Source organism: Lonchura striata, chromosome 30, assembly GCF_050655825.1.
Source record: "Lonchura striata isolate lonStrDom1 chromosome 30, ASM5065582v1, whole genome shotgun sequence".
NCBI lineage: Eukaryota > Metazoa > Chordata > Aves > Passeriformes > Estrildidae > Lonchura > Lonchura striata.
The window spans coordinates 8,427,803-8,443,466 of NC_140732.1; the positions used below are offsets into that span (position 1 = coordinate 8,427,803).

Below are 15,664 nucleotides of genomic sequence, written 5' to 3' on the forward strand. Positions count from 1 at the left end.
GGGGTCCCGGTCCCATTTTGGGGGTCCCAGTTCCACTTTGTGGGGTCCCGGTCCCATTTTGGGGGTCCCGGTTCCACTTTGGGGGATCCCGGCCCCATTTTGGGGGTCCCGGTTCCACTTTGGGGGATCCCGGCCCCATTTTGGGGGTCCCAGTTCCATTTTTGGGGGTCCCGGTCCCATTTTGGGGGTCCCAGTTCCACTTTGGGGGGTCCCGGTCCCATTTTGGGGGTCCCGGTTCGATTTTGGGGGTCCCAGTTCCATTTTTGGGGGTCCCGGTTCCATTTTGGGGGTCCCAATTCCACTTTGGGGGTCCCAGTTCCACTTTGGGGGGTCCCGGTTCCATTTTGGGGATCCCAGTTCCACTTTGTGGGGTCCCGGTCCCATTTTGGGGGTCCCGGTTCCACTTTGGGGGATCCCGGCCCCATTTTGGGGGTCCCGGTCCCATTTTGGGGGTCCCAGTTCCATTTTTGGGGGTCCCGGTCCCATTTTGGGGGTCCCAGTTCCACTTTGGGGGGTCCCGGTCCCATTTTGGGGATCCCAGTTCCATTTTTGAGGGTCCCAGTTCCATTTTTGGGGGGTCCCGGTCCCATTTTGGGGGTCCCGGTTCCACTTTGGGGGATCCCGGTCCCATTTTGGGGGTCCCGGTCCCATTTTGGGGGATCCCGGTTCCATTTTGGGGGTCCCAGTTCCATTTTGGGGGTCCCGGTCCCATTTTGGGGGGTCCCGGTCCCATTTTGGGGATCCCAGTTCCATTTTGGGGGGTCCCGGTCCCATTTTGGGGGTCCCAGTTCCATTTTGGGGATCCCAGTTCCATTTTGGGGGGTCCCGGTCCCATTTTGGGGATCCCAGTTCCACTTTGGGGGGTCCCGGTTCCATTTTGGGGGTCCCGGTCCCATTTTGGGGGTCCCGGCTGGGCGGGGCTCGGTGGGGCCCACTCTCCTCTCCTGCCGCCGTTGCCCTTTTAAGAGTGGAAAGGGGCGTGGCCGAACGGGCGGGAAGGGGCGGGGCGCCTGCGTCACGTGGGGCGGCGGAGGCGGAAGTGGCGGCGGTCACGTGGGCCGGCATGGCGGAGCCCGGGCTCCGCGTGAACGCCGCGTTCGCGGAGCGCTACGGACGGTACCGGCGGCGGGAGGAGCTGCAGCGGCGTGAGAGCCGGGACCGGGCCGGGAACGGGCCGGGACCGGGCCGGGAACGGGCCGGGAACGGGGCTGGGAACGGGGGAACCGGGGCTGGGAACGGGGGAACCGGGGCTGGGAACGGGGGAACCGGGCGGTACCGGCGGCGGGAGGAGCTGCAGCGGCGTGAGAGCCGGGACCGGCCCGGGAACGGGCCGGGAACGGGGCTGGGAACGGGGGAACCGGGACCGGGGCTGGGAACGGGGCTGGGAACGGGGCTGGGAACGGGGGAACCGGGGCTGGGAACGGGGGAACCGGGCGGTACCGGCGGCGGGAGGAGCTGCAGCGGCGTGAGAGCCGGGACCGGGCCGGGAACGGGCCGGGAACGGGGCTGGGAACTGGGAACGGGAACGGGGCTGGGAACGGGGGAACCGGACGGTACCGGCAGCGGGAGGAGCTGCAGCGGCGTGAGAGCCGCGACCGGGGCCGGGAACGGGAACGGGGCGGGACCGGGGCTGGGAACGGGGCTGGGACCGGGGGAACCGGGGCCGGGAACGGGGCTGGGAACGGGGGAACCGGGGCCGGGAACGGGGGAACCGGGAGGGACCGGAGGGAACCGGGCGGTACTGCTCCGGTGCTCCCCGCTGCCCCCGGTACCGATTCTGAGCGGCTCCGGTGCCCCCCGGTGTCCCCGGGTCCGGTTCTGAGAGGCTCCGGTGACCCCCCGGTGCTCCCGGTACCGGCTCTGATCCTCTCCGGTGCCCCGGCAGTGCGGGACCGCTACGGGGACACCGGGGACAGCAGCGACAGCGACAGCTCCGAGTCCAGCGGGGACGATGTGGTGAGCGCGGGGGGCTCCCGGTGTTCCCGGTACTCCCGGTGCTCCCGGTAATCCCGGTGCTCCCGGTAATCCCGGTGCTCCCGGTGTTCCCGGTACTCCCGGTGCTCCCGGTAATCCCGGTGCTCCCGGTGCTCCCGGTGCTCCCGGTGCCCCCCTGACCCCCCCGCCCCTCCCGCAGCCCCGGGACCCCCGGCGGGACCGGGAGTTTTACCGGACGCTGGCGCTGCTGAAGACGCGCGACCCCCGAATTTACCGGGAGGATTCCACGTTCTTCACCCGCCCCGGTACCGGGGGGGGCCAAAAATGGGGGGGGGGGGTCCCCAAAATATGGGGGGGGGTCCCAAAACCGGGGGGGGCACCGTAAACCGGGGAGGGGACCGAAAATTGGGGGGGGGTCCCAAAACCGGGGGGGGACCGAAAATTGGGGGGGGTCCCTAAAATTGAGGGGGGGTCCCCAAAATTGGGGGGGGTCCCCAAAAATGGGGTGGGGGGCAAAAAAACCAGGGGGGGTCCCAAAAAATTGGGGGGGGACCGAAAATGGGGGGGGGGGTTCCAAAAAACCGGGGGGGTGTCCCCAAAAAGGGGGGGGTCACCAAAAAGTGGGGGGTCCCCAAAATCGGGGGGGGTCCCCAAAAATCGGGGGGGTCCCCAAAAATCGGGGGGGTCCCTAAAATTGAGGGGGGGTCCCTAAAATTGGGGGGGTCCCCAAAAATGGGGGGGGGGGGGCAAAAAAACCAGGGGGGGGTCCCAAAAACTCGGGGGGGGGTCCCAAAAATGGGGGGGTCCCAAAAAACCGGAGGGGAACCGAAAATTGGGGGGGGTCCCCAAAAATGGGGGGTCCCTAAAATTGAGGGGGGTCCCCAAAATTGGGGGGGTCCCCAAAAAGGGGGGGTCACCAAAAATCGGGGGCGGGGGGTCCCAAAAACCGAGGGGGATCCCAAAAAATCAGGTGGGGGTCCCCAAAAATGGGGAGGGGTCCCCAAAACTGATCCCGGGCACCCCTAGAAGAGGAAGAGGAGGAGGAAGATGAGGAGGAGGGGGAGGAAGGCCGAGCCCGGGGGGGGTCCCCAAAAATGGGGAGGGGTCCCAAAAAATGGGGGGGGGTCCCCAAAAATGGGGGGGGGGGTCCCCAAAACTGATCCCGGGCACCCCCAGACTCGGAGGAGGAGGATGAGGAGGAAGATGAGGAGGAGGATGAGGAGGAAGATGAGGAGGAAGGCCCGGCCCCCCCCATGTTCCTCAGGGATTACGAGCGGAAGGTGCTGCTGGAGAAGGATGGGTGAGGATTTTGGGGAAATTTTGGGGGATTTTGGGCAATTTTGGGTTTGGGGTTTTTTTTTGGGAGGGGGAGGGTTTTTTTGAGATTTTTGGGGGATTTTTTTGGGGATTTTTGGGGGATTTTGAGGGGTTTTGAGGGATTTTTTGGGGATTTTTGGGGTTTTTTTTTAATTTTTTGGGGGGATTTTTGGGGGATTTTTTGGGGATTTTGAGGGATTTTTTGGGTTTTTTTGTGGGTTTTTTTTGAAATTTTTGGGGATTTTTTGAGGGGGTTTTTGGGGGGGTTTGGGGGATTTGTTTTGGGGTTTTTGTTGGGATTTTTGGGGATTTTTTGGGGGTTTTTTTTGGGAGGGTTTGGGGGGATTTTTTAGGGTTTTCTGGGGGGTTTTTGGGAGATTTTGGGGGTTTTTTGGGAGATTTTGGGGGGATTTTTGGGGGGTCCTGAGCGTCCCCTCCCCGCAGGAAATTCGTGGACGAGGAGGATGAGGAGGATGAGGAGGCGGCGGCCAAGAGGAGGAAGGTGAGGGGAGCTCAGAGCCCCCCAAAAATCCCCAAAACCCCCCAAAAAATCCCCGAGACCCCCCTAAAAATTTCTAAAATTTCCCAAAAATCTCTAAGCCCCCAAAAATTTATAAAACCCCCCCAAAAATCTGTGAGACCCCCAAAAAATCTCTAAGAAAGCCGCCTAAAAATACCTAAAGTCTCCCAAAAACTCCCCTGAAACCCCCAAAAATCTCTATGAGACCCCCCTAAAAATACTTAAAATCCCCCAAAAATCTCTAAACCCCCCCAAAAAATTTATAAAACCCCCCAAAAAAATTTCTAAAATCCCCCAAAAATTTCTATGAAACCTCCCCAAAAATTTCTAAAACACCCCAAAAAATTTATACGAACCCCAAAAAATTTATACAACCCCCAAAAAAATTTATAAAACCCCCCAAAATTCCCGAGACCCCCCCAAAAATCCCCTGAAACCCCCAAAAAATCTCTATGAAACCCTCTAAAACCCCCCAAAAATCTCCATGAAACCCCCCAAAAAACCCCTAAAATCCCCCAAAAAATTTCTAAAATCCCCCAAAAAAGTCTAAAATCCCCCAAAAATTTCTAAAACCCCCCAAAAAGTTTCTAAAACCCCCCAAAAATTTCCAAAACCCCCCAAAATTCTCTCCCCCCCCCAGGCCGAGGCCTCCCCCAGCTACGCCGAGGAGCAGCGGGCGCTGAAGGAGAGGTGAGGGGGGGTCCCGGGGGGGTTTTTGGGGGGTCCCGGGGATTTTTGGGGGGTCCCGGGCGTGACCTTTGACCCCCCCGCAGCTTCCGAGCCTTCCTGGAGGAGGAGGAGGAGGAGGAGGAGGAAGGGGGGGGAGGGACCCTGCTCAGAGCCCGGAGCCCCAGCCGGGAGGAGAAGGTGAGGGGGGGTCCCGGGGGGGATTTTGGGGGTCCTGGGGGGGTTTGGAGGAGGTTGGGGAGGTTTGGGGGTCCCTGGGGGAGGTTTGGGGGGTCCCTGGTGAGATTCTGGGGGTCCTGGGGGGGTTTGGAGGAGGTTTGGGGGGTCCCAGGGGGTCCCTGGGGGAGGTTTGGGGGTCCCTGGGGAGGTTTGGGGGGGTCCTGGGGGGGTTTGGAGGAGGTTTGGGGGTCCCAGGGGAGGTTTGGGGGGTTTTGGGGGTCTCTGGTGAGATTTTGGGGGTCCTGGGGCGGTCCTGGGGGGGATTTTGGGGGTCCTGGGGGGGTTTGGAGGAGGTTTGGGGGGGTCCCAGGGGGTCCCAGGGGAGGTTTGGGGGGTTTTGGGGGTCCCTGGTGAGATTTTGGGGGTCCTGGGGGGGTCCCGGGGGGGATTTTGGGGGTCCTGGGGGGGTTTGGAGGAGGTTTGGGGGGTCCCAGGGGGTCCCTGGGGGAGGTTTGGGGGTCCCTGGGGGAGGTTTGGGGGGGTCCTGGGGGGGTTTGGAGGAGGTTTGGGGGTCCCAGGGGAGGTTTGGGGGGTTTTGGGGGTCTCTGGTGAGATTTTGGGGGTCCTGGGGCGGTCCTGGGGGGGATTTTGGGGGTCCTGGGGGGGTTTGGAGGAGGTTTGGGGGGGTCCCAGGGGGTCCCAGGGGAGGTTTGGGGGGTTTTGGGGGTCCCTGGTGAGATTTTGGGGGTCCTGGGGGGGTCCCGGGGGGGATTTTGGGGGTCCTGGGGGGGTTTGGAGGAGGTTTGGGGGGTCCCAGGGGGTCCCTGGGGGAGGTTTGGGGGTCCCTGGGGAGGTTTGGGGGTCCCTGGGGGAGGTTTGGGGGTCCTGGGGGGGATTTTGGGGGTCCCTGGGGAGGTTTTGGGGTCTCAGGGGTCCCTGGGGGGGTTTGGGGGGTCCTGGGGGAGGTTTGGGGGGTCTCAGGAGAGGTTTGGAGTCCCTGGGGGGGGGTCCCTGGGGGTGGTTTTGGGGGTCTCAGGAGAGGTTTGGGGGGTCCTGGGAGTGTTTTGGGGGTCCTGGGGGGGGTTTTAGGGGTCCCTGGGGAGGTTTTGGGGTCTCAGAGGGGTCCTGGGGGGGTTTTGGGGGTCCCAGGAGGGGTTTGGGGTTCCTGGGGGAGATCCCGGGGGGGTTTTGGGGGTCCCTGGTGGGGGTTTCAGGGTCCTGGGGGAGGTTTGGGGTCCCTGGGTGAATTTTGGGGTCCCTCACTGAATTTTGGGGTCCCTCACTGAGTTTTGGGGTGCCCCAGGCCCCGGAGCAGGATCAATACCTGCGCTGGCTGCGGGGCCAGGCCGAGCCCCCCCCGGAGCCTCTGCAGGACCTGGTGAGGATTTGGGGGGTCCCGGGGGGGTCCCCAAAATCTGAACCCCCAAATTTCCCCTTCTGAACCCCCAAATTTCCATTCCCACCCCACCGAACCCCCAAATTTCCCCCAGGAGCCGCTGCAGGACCTGGGGTGGGTTTGGGGTGGGTTTGGGGGGCTCTGGGTGGGTTTTGGGGGTTCCCCCCGACTCTGAACCCCCAAATTTCCCCATCCCCAAAATCTGAACCCCCAGATTTCCCCCTCCCACCCCCCTGAACCCCCAAATTTCCCCCTCCCACCCCCCCTGAACCCCCAAATTTCCCTTCCCACCCCACCGAACCCCCAAATTTCCCCCAGGAGCCGCTGCAGGACCTGGGTTGGGTTTTGGGTGGGTTTGGGGGGTCCCGGGAGGTTCCCCCCGACTCTGAACCCCCAAATTTCACCTCCCCCAAAATCTGAACCCCCAAATTTCCCCCTCCCACCCCCCTGAACCCCCAAATTTGCCCCCAGGAGCCTCTGCAGAGGTTCTGGTCGGACCCGGCGCTGGAGCCGGGCGAGCGATTCCTGCGGGATTTCCTGCTGGGCTGCGGCGAGGAGGAGGAGGAGCAGGAGGGGGAGGAAGGGTGAGAGGGACCCCCCAGACCCCCTGGAGCCCCCCAAAATCCTCTGCAGCACCCCAAAATCCTCCGGAGCCCCCCAAAATCCTCTGGAGCCCCCCAAAATCCTCCCCAAACCCTCCCTGGAGCCCCACTGGGAGCCGCTCCCGGAGCAGCCTTGGGATGAGGAATGGGACCCCCCAGAGACCCCCAGGGACCCCCAAAATGTTGAGGGGGACCCCCAGACCCCTCTGGAGCCCCCCAAAATCCTCTGCAGCCCCCCAAAATCCCCTGGAGCCCCCCAAAATCCTCCCAAATCCTCCCCGGACACCCCCTGGGAGCCGCTCCCGGAGCAGCCTCGGGATGAGGAGTGGGGACCCCCAGGGACCCCCAAAAGGGTGAGGGGGACCCCCAGACCTCCCCAAAACCCTCTGGAGCCCCCCAAGACCACCCAGAGCCCCCCAAAATCCTCAAGAGCCCCCCAAAATCCTCCAGAGCCCCCCAAAATCCTCCCCAAACCCTCCCTGGAGCCCCCCTGGGAGCCGCTCCCGGAGCAGCCTCGGGATGAGGATTGGGGACCCCCAGGGACCCCCGGAGACCCCCAGGGACCCCCAAAATGTTGAGGGGGACCCCCAGACCCCTCTGGAGCCCCCCAAACCCCCAGGGCCCCCCTGGAGGACTCCTCGGACGAGGGGGAGCAGTTCCTGCAGCGGCAGCAGGACTTCGAGCGCCGCCACAACTTCCGCTTCGAGGAGCCGGGGGCGGCCCAGGTGGGGGAATTTTGGGGGGTGGGGGGCGAAATTTGGGGGTGGGAGGTGAAAATTTGGGGGTGGGAGGTGAAAATTGGGGTCAGGGGGTGAAATTTGGGGTCAGGGGCAAGATCTCCCAAAAAAAACCCCAAAAATCCCCCAAAAATTCCCAAAAAATCCCCGCAAAACTCCTCCCCAAACCTCCCAAAAAATCCCCCAAAACTCCCAAAAATCCTCCCCAAACATCCCAAAAATCCTCCAAAAATCCCCAAAAAAATCCCCCAAAACCCCCCAAAAAATCCCTCAAAAATTCCCGAAAAATCCCCCAAAACCCCCCAAAATTCCCCCAAAACCTCCAAAAATCCCCCAAAACCCCCCCCCAAAGAAAACCCCAAAAAAACCCAAAAACCCTCCAAAAAATCCCCCAAAAAATCCCCCCAAACAACCCCCAAATATCCCCAAAAAAATCCCCCAAACCCCTCAAAAATCCCCCAAAAAATTCCCCCAAAACCCCAAAAATTCCCGGAAAATCCTTCAAAATCCCCCCAAAGAAAACCCCAAAAAAAACCTCCAAAAAAATCCACCAAAACCCCCCAAAAAATTCCGAAAATCCCCCAAAATCCCCCAAAAAGTCCCCCAAAAATCTCTACGAAACGCCCTAAAAAATTTCGGGGGTGGGAGGTGAAAATTTTGGGGTCCCACCCCCCATTTTTGGGGATTAATTTTGGGCTCACACTCCCTTTTTTTAGGGATTAATTTTGCGGTCACACCCCCCATTTTTGGGTGTTAATTTTGGGCTCACACTCCCCATTTTTAGGGGTTAATTTCGGGGTCCCACCCCCCATTTTTGGCATTAATTTCGGGGTCCCACCCCCCATTTTTGGGGGTTAATTTCGGGGTCACATTCCCCATTTTGGGGGGTTAATTTTGGGGTCCTTAACCCCATTTTTAGGGACACACCCCCTATTTTTAGGGGTTAATTTCGGGGTCCCACCCCCCATTTTTAGGGGCTAATTTCGGGGTCCCACCCCCCATTTTTAGGGGCTAATTTCGGGGTCCCACCCCCCATTTTTGGGGGTTAATTTCGGGGTCCCACCCCCCATTTTTAGGGGCTAATTTCGGGGTCCCACCCCCCATTTTTGGCATTAATTTCGCGGTCCCACCCCCCATTTTTGGGGGTTAATTTTGGGGTCACATTCCCCATTTTTAGGGGCTAATTTCGGGGTCCCACCCCCCATTTTTGGCATTAATTTCGGGGTCCCACCCCCCATTTTTGGGGGTTAATTTCGGGGTCACATTCCCCATTTTGGGGGGTTAATTTTGGGGTCCTTAACCCCATTTTTAGGGACACACCCCCTATTTTTAGGGGTTAATTTCGGGGTCCCACCCCCCATTTTTGGGGGTTAATTTCGGGGTCCCACCCCCCATTTTTAGGGGCTAATTTCGGGGTCCCACCCCCCATTTTTGGCATTAATTTTGGGGTCACATTCCCCATTTTTGGGGGTTAATTTTGGGGTCACATTCCCCATTTTTGGGTGTTAATTTTGGGCTCACACTCCCCATTTTTAGGGGCTAATTTCGGGGTCCCACCCCCCATTTTTGGCATTAATTTCGGGGTCCCACCCCCCATTTTTGGGGGTTAATTTCGGGGTCACATTCCCCATTTTGGGGGGTTAATTTTGGGGTCCTTAACCCCATTTTTAGGGACACACCCCCTATTTTTAGGGGTTAATTTCGGGGTCCCACCCCCCATTTTTAGGGGCTAATTTCGGGGTCCCACCCCCCATTTTTGGGGGTTAATTTCGGGGTCCCACCCCCCATTTTTAGGGGCTAATTTCGGGGTCCCACCCCCCATTTTTGGCATTAATTTTGGGGTCACATTCCCCATTTTTGGGGGTTAATTTTGGGGTCACATTCCCCATTTTTGGGTGTTAATTTTGGGCTCACACTCCCCATTTTTAGGGGCTAATTTCGGGGTCCCACCCCCCATTTTTGGCATTAATTTCGCGGTCCCACCCCCCATTTTTAGGGGCTAATTTCGGGGTCCCACCCCCCATTTTTAGGGGCTAATTTCGGGGTCCCACCCCCCATTTTTGGCATTAATTTCGGGGTCCCACCCCCTTTTTCCCAGCTCCAAACCTTCCCCCGCCTCATCCCCACGTCGGTGCGGCGCCGCGACGAGCGGCGCAAGGAGAAGCGCGAGCAGACCCGCCAGAGGAAGAGGAAGGTGAGGAAGACCCACCGCCCATTCCTGGGGTACCCCAACACCCCGAATTTAAATTTTTCGGGGTTTTTTCTCCCCAAAAAAAGGAGCGGGCCCGGCGCAGGGAGGAGCTGAAGCAGCTGAAGAACCTGAAGCGGCAGGAGCTGGCCGCCCGCCTCGCCCGCATCCGCGACGCCTCCGGCTGCGCGGCCTTCGGCCTCAGCCGCTCCCTCCTCCTCGAGGATTTCGACCCCGAGCGCCACGACCGCCTGATGGCCGTGGGTGGACCCCCAAAAAATCCTCCCCAAATTCCTGACCCCCACCCCAAAATCCCCGCTGAGCACCCCCCTGTTCCTGGCGGCAGGAGTGGTTCGGTGAGGAGTACTACGGGCGGGAGGAAGAGGAGAAGCCGAGGTTTGAGGAGGAGGAAGGCTCGGATGGTGAGTGGGGAGGGGTCCCCGGGGGTCTTCAGGGGGGTTGGGGACCCCCCTGCTCAGCCCGGAATTTTGGCAGATGGTTGGAACTGGGACGGCTGGAGCGGGAGGGAGGAGCCCCCGAGGGAGCCGCACTGCGAGGACCCCGACTTCGTGGTGAGGAGGAGGAGGAGACCCCTCCCCAATTTTAATGAGACCCCTCCCCAATTTTAATGAGACCCCTGAATTGGAATGAGACCCCCAAAGATGGAAAGAAAGCCCCCAAAGTTGGAATGAGACCCCCAAAAATGGAAAGAAACCCCCTAAAGATGGAAAGAAACCCCCCAAAGTTGGAATGAGACCCCCCCTCAAAGCTGTGCCCACCCCCAGGGCTGAGCCCAGCATGAGGAGAAAGAGGAGACCCCCCCCCAAATTTAATGAGACCCCCCCCCAAATTTAATGAGACCCCCCCCAATTTTAATGAGACGCCCCTAATTTTAATGAGACCCCCGAATTGGAATGAGACCCCCCCCTCAAAGCTGTGCCCACCCCCAGGGCTGAGCCCAGCACGAGGAAGAAGAGGAGGAAGAGGAGACCCCCCCAAATTTAATGAGACCCCCCCCAATTTTAATGAGACCCCCCCAATTTTAATGAGACGCCCCTAATTTTAATGAGACCCCCGAATTGGAATGAGACCCCCCCTCAAAGCTGTGCCCACCCCCAGGGTTGAGCCCAGCATGAGGAAGAAGAGGAGGAAGAGGAGACCCCCCCCAATTTTAATGAGATGCCCCTAATTTTAATGAGACCCCCCAAATTTTAATGAGACCCCCTCCAATTTTAATGAGACCCCCTCAAATTAGAATGAGACCCCCCCCTAATTTTAATGAAACCCCCCCAATTTTAATGAGACCCCCTCAAATTAGAATGAGACCCCCCTAATTGGAATAAGACCCCCCCCAATTTTAATGAAACCCCCCCAATTTTAATGAGATCCCCCCCAATTTTAATGAGACCCCCTCAATTTAATGAGACCCCCCCCAATTTTAATGAGACGCCCCTAATTTTAATGAGACCCCCCAAATTTTAATGACGACCCCCCCAATTTTAATGAGACCCCCTCAAATTAGAATGAGACCCCCCTAATTGGAATAAGACCCCCCCCAATTTTAATGAAACCCCCCCAATTTTAATGAGATCCCCCCCAATTTTAATGAGACCCCCTCAATTTAATGAGACCCCCTCCAATTTTAATGAGACCCCCCCAATTTTAATGACGACCCCCCAATTTTAATGAGACGCCCCTAATTTTAATGAGACCCCCCAAATTTTAATGACGACCCCCCCAATTTTAATGAGACCCCCTCAAATTAGAATGAGACCCCCCTAATTGGAATAAGACCCCCCCAATTTTAATGAAACCCCCCCAATTTTAATGAGACGCCCCTCAATTTTAATGAGACCCCCCCCCAATTTTAATGAGACCCCCTCAAATTAGAATGAGACCCCCCCCCCAATTGGATTGAGCCCCCCAGGGCTGATCCCAGGACGAGGAGGAGGAGGAGGAGGAAGGTTGGGGGGGGTCCCCACCCCAGGGGGGGTCCCCGCCCCAATCTGGGGGTGCAGCCCCCTCCCCACTGACCCCCCCCACAGATGGACGCCGATTACGTCCCCGGGGACCCCCCGGACCCCCCGGGCCGGGCCCCCCCCGAGGTGACCTTCGGGAGGAAGAGGAGGAAGACGAAGTTCCGGGAGGCCCTGGAGAGGGAGAAGCCCCCGTTCGACCCCGGTGGGGACCCCCAAAATCCGCGAGATTCACCCCAAAAATCCCTGGGAAAAACCCCCAAAAAATCCCTGAGATTCACCCCAAAGATCCCAGGGAAAACACCCCCAAAATCCCTGAGATTCACCCCAAAAATCCCTGGGAAAAACCCCCAAAAAATCCCTGAGATTCACCCCAAAAATCCCAGGGAAAACACCCCCAAAATCCCTGAGATTCACCCCAAACCCCTCCTGGGACCCCACAAACCCCCCCCAGGACCCCCCAAACCCCTCTGGGACCCCCCTGGGACCCTCCTGGGACCCCCCAAACCCCTCTGGGACCCCCCAGGACCCCCCAAACCCCTCCTGGCACACTCCAAACTCCTCCTGGGACCCCCCAAACCTTTCCTGGCACCCCCGAAATCCCTCCTGGGACCCCCCAGGACCCCCCAAACTCCTCCTGGGACTCCCCAGGCCCCCTAAATCACCCTGGGACCCCCCAAACCCCTCCTGTCACCCCTCTGCAACACTTCTGGGACTCCTGGGACCCCCCCAAATCCCCCCGGGATCCCCCAGACCCCTCCTGGGACCCCCCCAGGATCCCCCAAACCCCCCTGGATACCCCAAACCCCTCTGGGACCCCCCAAACCCCTCCTGGGACCCCCCAAACCCCTCCTGGGACTCCCCAGGCCCCCCCAAACCACCCTGGGACCTCCTTGGCACCCCCCAAACTCCTCCTGGGACCCCCCAAACCCCTCTGGGACCCCTCCTGGGACCCCCCAAACTCCTCCTGGGACCCCCAGTCCCCCCCAAACCCCTCCTGGAGCCCCCTGGGACCCCCCAGGACCCCCCAAACCCCCCCTGGGATCCCCCAGACGCCCCCTGGGACCCCCCAAACCTTTCCTGGGACCCCCCAAACCCCCTCCTGGCACCCCCAAACCCCCTCGGGACCCCCAAACCCCCCCGAGGACCCCGCAAACCCCTCCTGGGACCCCCCAAACCCCCTTGGGACCCCCCAGGACCCCCCCAAACCCTCCTGGCATCCCCCAGACCCTTCCTGGCACACTCCAAACCCCTCCTGGCACCCCCAAACCCCCTCGGGACCCCCCAAACCCCCTCGGGACCCCCCAAACCCCCCCGGGACCCCCCAAACCCCTCCTGGGACCCCCAGTCCCCCCGCAAACCCTTTCTGGGACCCCCCCAAACTCCTCCTGGGACCCCCAAAACGCTCTGGGACCCTTCCTGGGACCCCCCAAACCCCTCCCGGGACCCCCCAGGACCCCCCCCAAACCCCTCCTGGAGCCCCCTGGGACCCCCCCAGGACCCCCCAAACCCCCCCTGGGATCCCCCAGACCCCTCCTGGAGCCCCCTGGGATATCCCAGGACCCCCCAAACCCCTCCTGGCACCCCCAAACCCCCTTGGGACCCCCCAGGACCCCCCCCAAACCCTCCTGGCATCCCCCAGACCCTTCCTGGCACACTCCAAACCCCTCCTGGCACCCCCAAAATCCCTCCTGGGACCCCCCAAACCCCTCCTGGCACCCCCAAACCCCCTCGGGACCCCCCAAACCCCCTCGGGACCCCCCAAACCCCCCCGAGGACCCCCCAAACCCCTCCTGGGCAACCCCAAACCCCCTTGGGACCCCCCAAACCCCCCCGAGGACCCCCCAAACTCCTCCCGGGACCCCCCAAAACACTCTGGGATCCCCCTGGGACCCCCCAAACCCCTCCTGGGACCCCCCCAAACCCCCTTGGGACCCCCCAGGACCCCCCCAAACCCTCCTGGCATCCCCCAGACCCTTCCTGGCACACTCCAAACCCCTCCTGGCACCCCCCAAACCCCCTCGGGACCCCCCAAAACCCCCCGAGGACCCCCCAAACCCCCCCGGGACCCCCCAAACTCCTCCTGGCACCCCCAGTCCCCCCCGCAAACCCTTCCTGGGACCCCCCCAAACTCCTCCTGGGACCCCCAAAACGCTCTGGGACCCTTCCTGGGACCCCCCAAACCCCTCCCGGGACCCCTCAGGACCCCCCCAAACCCCTCCTGGAGCCCCCTGGGATATCCCAGGACCCCCCAAACCCCCTCTGGGACCCCGCAAACCCCTCCTGGGACCCCCCAAACCCCCTTGGGACCCCCCAGGACCCCCCCCAAACCCTCCTGGCATCCCCCAGACCCTTCCTGGCACACTCCAAACCCCTCCTGGCACCCCCAAAATCCCTCCTGGGACCCCCCAAACCCCTCCTGGCACCCCCAAACCCCCTCGGGACCCCCCAAACCCCCCCGGGACCCCCCAAACCCCTCCTGGGACCCCCAGTCCCCCCGCAAACCCTTTCTGGGACCCCCCCAAACTCCTCCTGGGACCCCCAAAACGCTCTGGGACCCTTCCTGGGACCCCCCAAACCCCTCCCGGGACCCCTCAGGACCCCCCCCAAACCCCTCCTGGAGCCCCCTGGGACCCCCCCAGGACCCCCCAAACCCCCCCTGGGATCCCCCAGACCCCTCCTGGAGCCCCCTGGGATAGCCCAGGACCCCCCAAACCCCTCCTGGCACCCCCAAACCCCCTTGGGACCCCCCAGGACCCCCCCCAAACCCTCCTGGCATCCCCCAGACCCTTCCTGGCACACTCCAAACCCCTCCTGGCACCCCCAAAATCCCTCCTGGGACCCCCCAAACCCCTCCTGGCACCCCCAAACCCCCTCGGGACCCCCCAAACCCCCTCGGGACCCCCTCGGGACCCCCCAAACCCCCTCGGGACCCCCTCGGGACCCCCCAAACCCCCCATGCCCGCAGCCCGGGGTCCCTTCGAGCAGTACCTGGACGAGTTCTACGGGCTGGACTTCGAGGACGTGGTCGGGGACCTCCCGTGCCGCTTCAAATACCGCCGGGTGCCGCCCTGCGACTTCGGCCTCACCACGGACGAGGTGAGGGACCAAAAAACCCCAAAACCCCCCAAAACCCACCCCGGGGGGGAGCTGGGACCCCCCCCAAAACCTGCCCCAACCCACGCGCCCACCCCAGATCCTGGCGGCCGACGACAAGGAGCTGAACCGCTGGTGCTCGCTGCGGAAGACCTGCATGTACCGGTGAGTTGGGGGCGATTTTTTATTTTTTTGGGGGGTTTTTTGGGGGCTCACGGACCCCTCCCCGGGATTTTTGGGGGGCTGACGGATTCCACGCCCCCCAACGCGGCAGCTCGGAGCAGGAGGAGAGGCAGGACCAGGCCAACTACAGCCGGCGGGCGAAGAACCTGGGCAAGAAGCTGCGGATCTTGAGGTCCCTCGCGGCTGAGTATGTGGGGTGGGGGTCTCGGGAGGGGATTTTGGGGTGTCCGAGCCCCCTCCCCATCATCATCATCATCATCATCATCGTGGTTGTCACAGGCCGGAGGAGGCGGCGGCGCCGAAGCCGAAATTCGGGAAGAAGCGGCGGGAGAAGAGGAAGCGGCTGGAGGAGGAGGAGGAGGAGGAGGAGGAAGGCAAAGGGGGGTCCCCCAAAAATGGTGGGGGTCCCCGGAGGAAGGGGGGACCCCCCCTGGGTGGGACGGTGCGTTTGGGGGGGCGGGAGTTCAGCGGGAAGAGGCTGGAAGCCTTCGGCCTCAACCCCCGCCGGCTCCGCTTCCGGCAGCTGCGGCGGAGGGGGAAAAACAGCGGGAAAAATAGCGGGAATAGCGGGGAAAATAGCGGGAATAGCGGGGAAAATACTGGGAAAAATAGCGGGAAAAATAGCGGGAATAGCAGGGAAAATAGCGGGAATAGCGGGAAAAATAGCGGGGAAAATACTGGGAAAAATAGCGGGAATAGCAGGGAAAATAGCGGGAATACCAGGGAAAATACTGGGAAAAATACCGGGAAAAATAGTGGGAATAGCGGGGAAAATACTGGGAAAAATAGCAGGAATAGCAGGGAAAATAGCAGGAAAAATACCAGGAATACTGGGGAAAATACTGGGGAAAATAGCGGGAATAGCGGG

The 15,664-nt window shown here is 61.2% G+C and overlaps 1 protein-coding gene across 1 annotated transcript; it reads left to right on the top strand.

Annotated features, from left to right (window-relative positions):
• The first annotated feature begins 886 nt into the window (after nucleotides 1–886).
• On the top strand, nucleotides 887–15,447 carry KRI1 (KRI1 homolog). Its single transcript, XM_085563370.1, is given in 20 exon segments — nucleotides 887–1,145; nucleotides 1,886–1,956; nucleotides 2,135–2,240; nucleotides 3,112–3,235; nucleotides 3,697–3,754; nucleotides 4,413–4,462; nucleotides 4,546–4,639; nucleotides 5,922–5,996; nucleotides 6,486–6,598; nucleotides 7,236–7,341; nucleotides 9,452–9,547; nucleotides 9,631–9,801; nucleotides 9,888–9,963; nucleotides 10,037–10,113; nucleotides 11,587–11,722; nucleotides 14,486–14,616; nucleotides 14,714–14,778; nucleotides 14,888–14,983; nucleotides 15,076–15,194; nucleotides 15,197–15,447. Coding segments are annotated over 20 exon segments (2,004 nt in total). The 5' UTR covers nucleotides 887–1,063; the 3' UTR covers nucleotides 15,355–15,447.
• The last annotated feature ends 217 nt before the right edge of the window (nucleotides 15,448–15,664 follow it).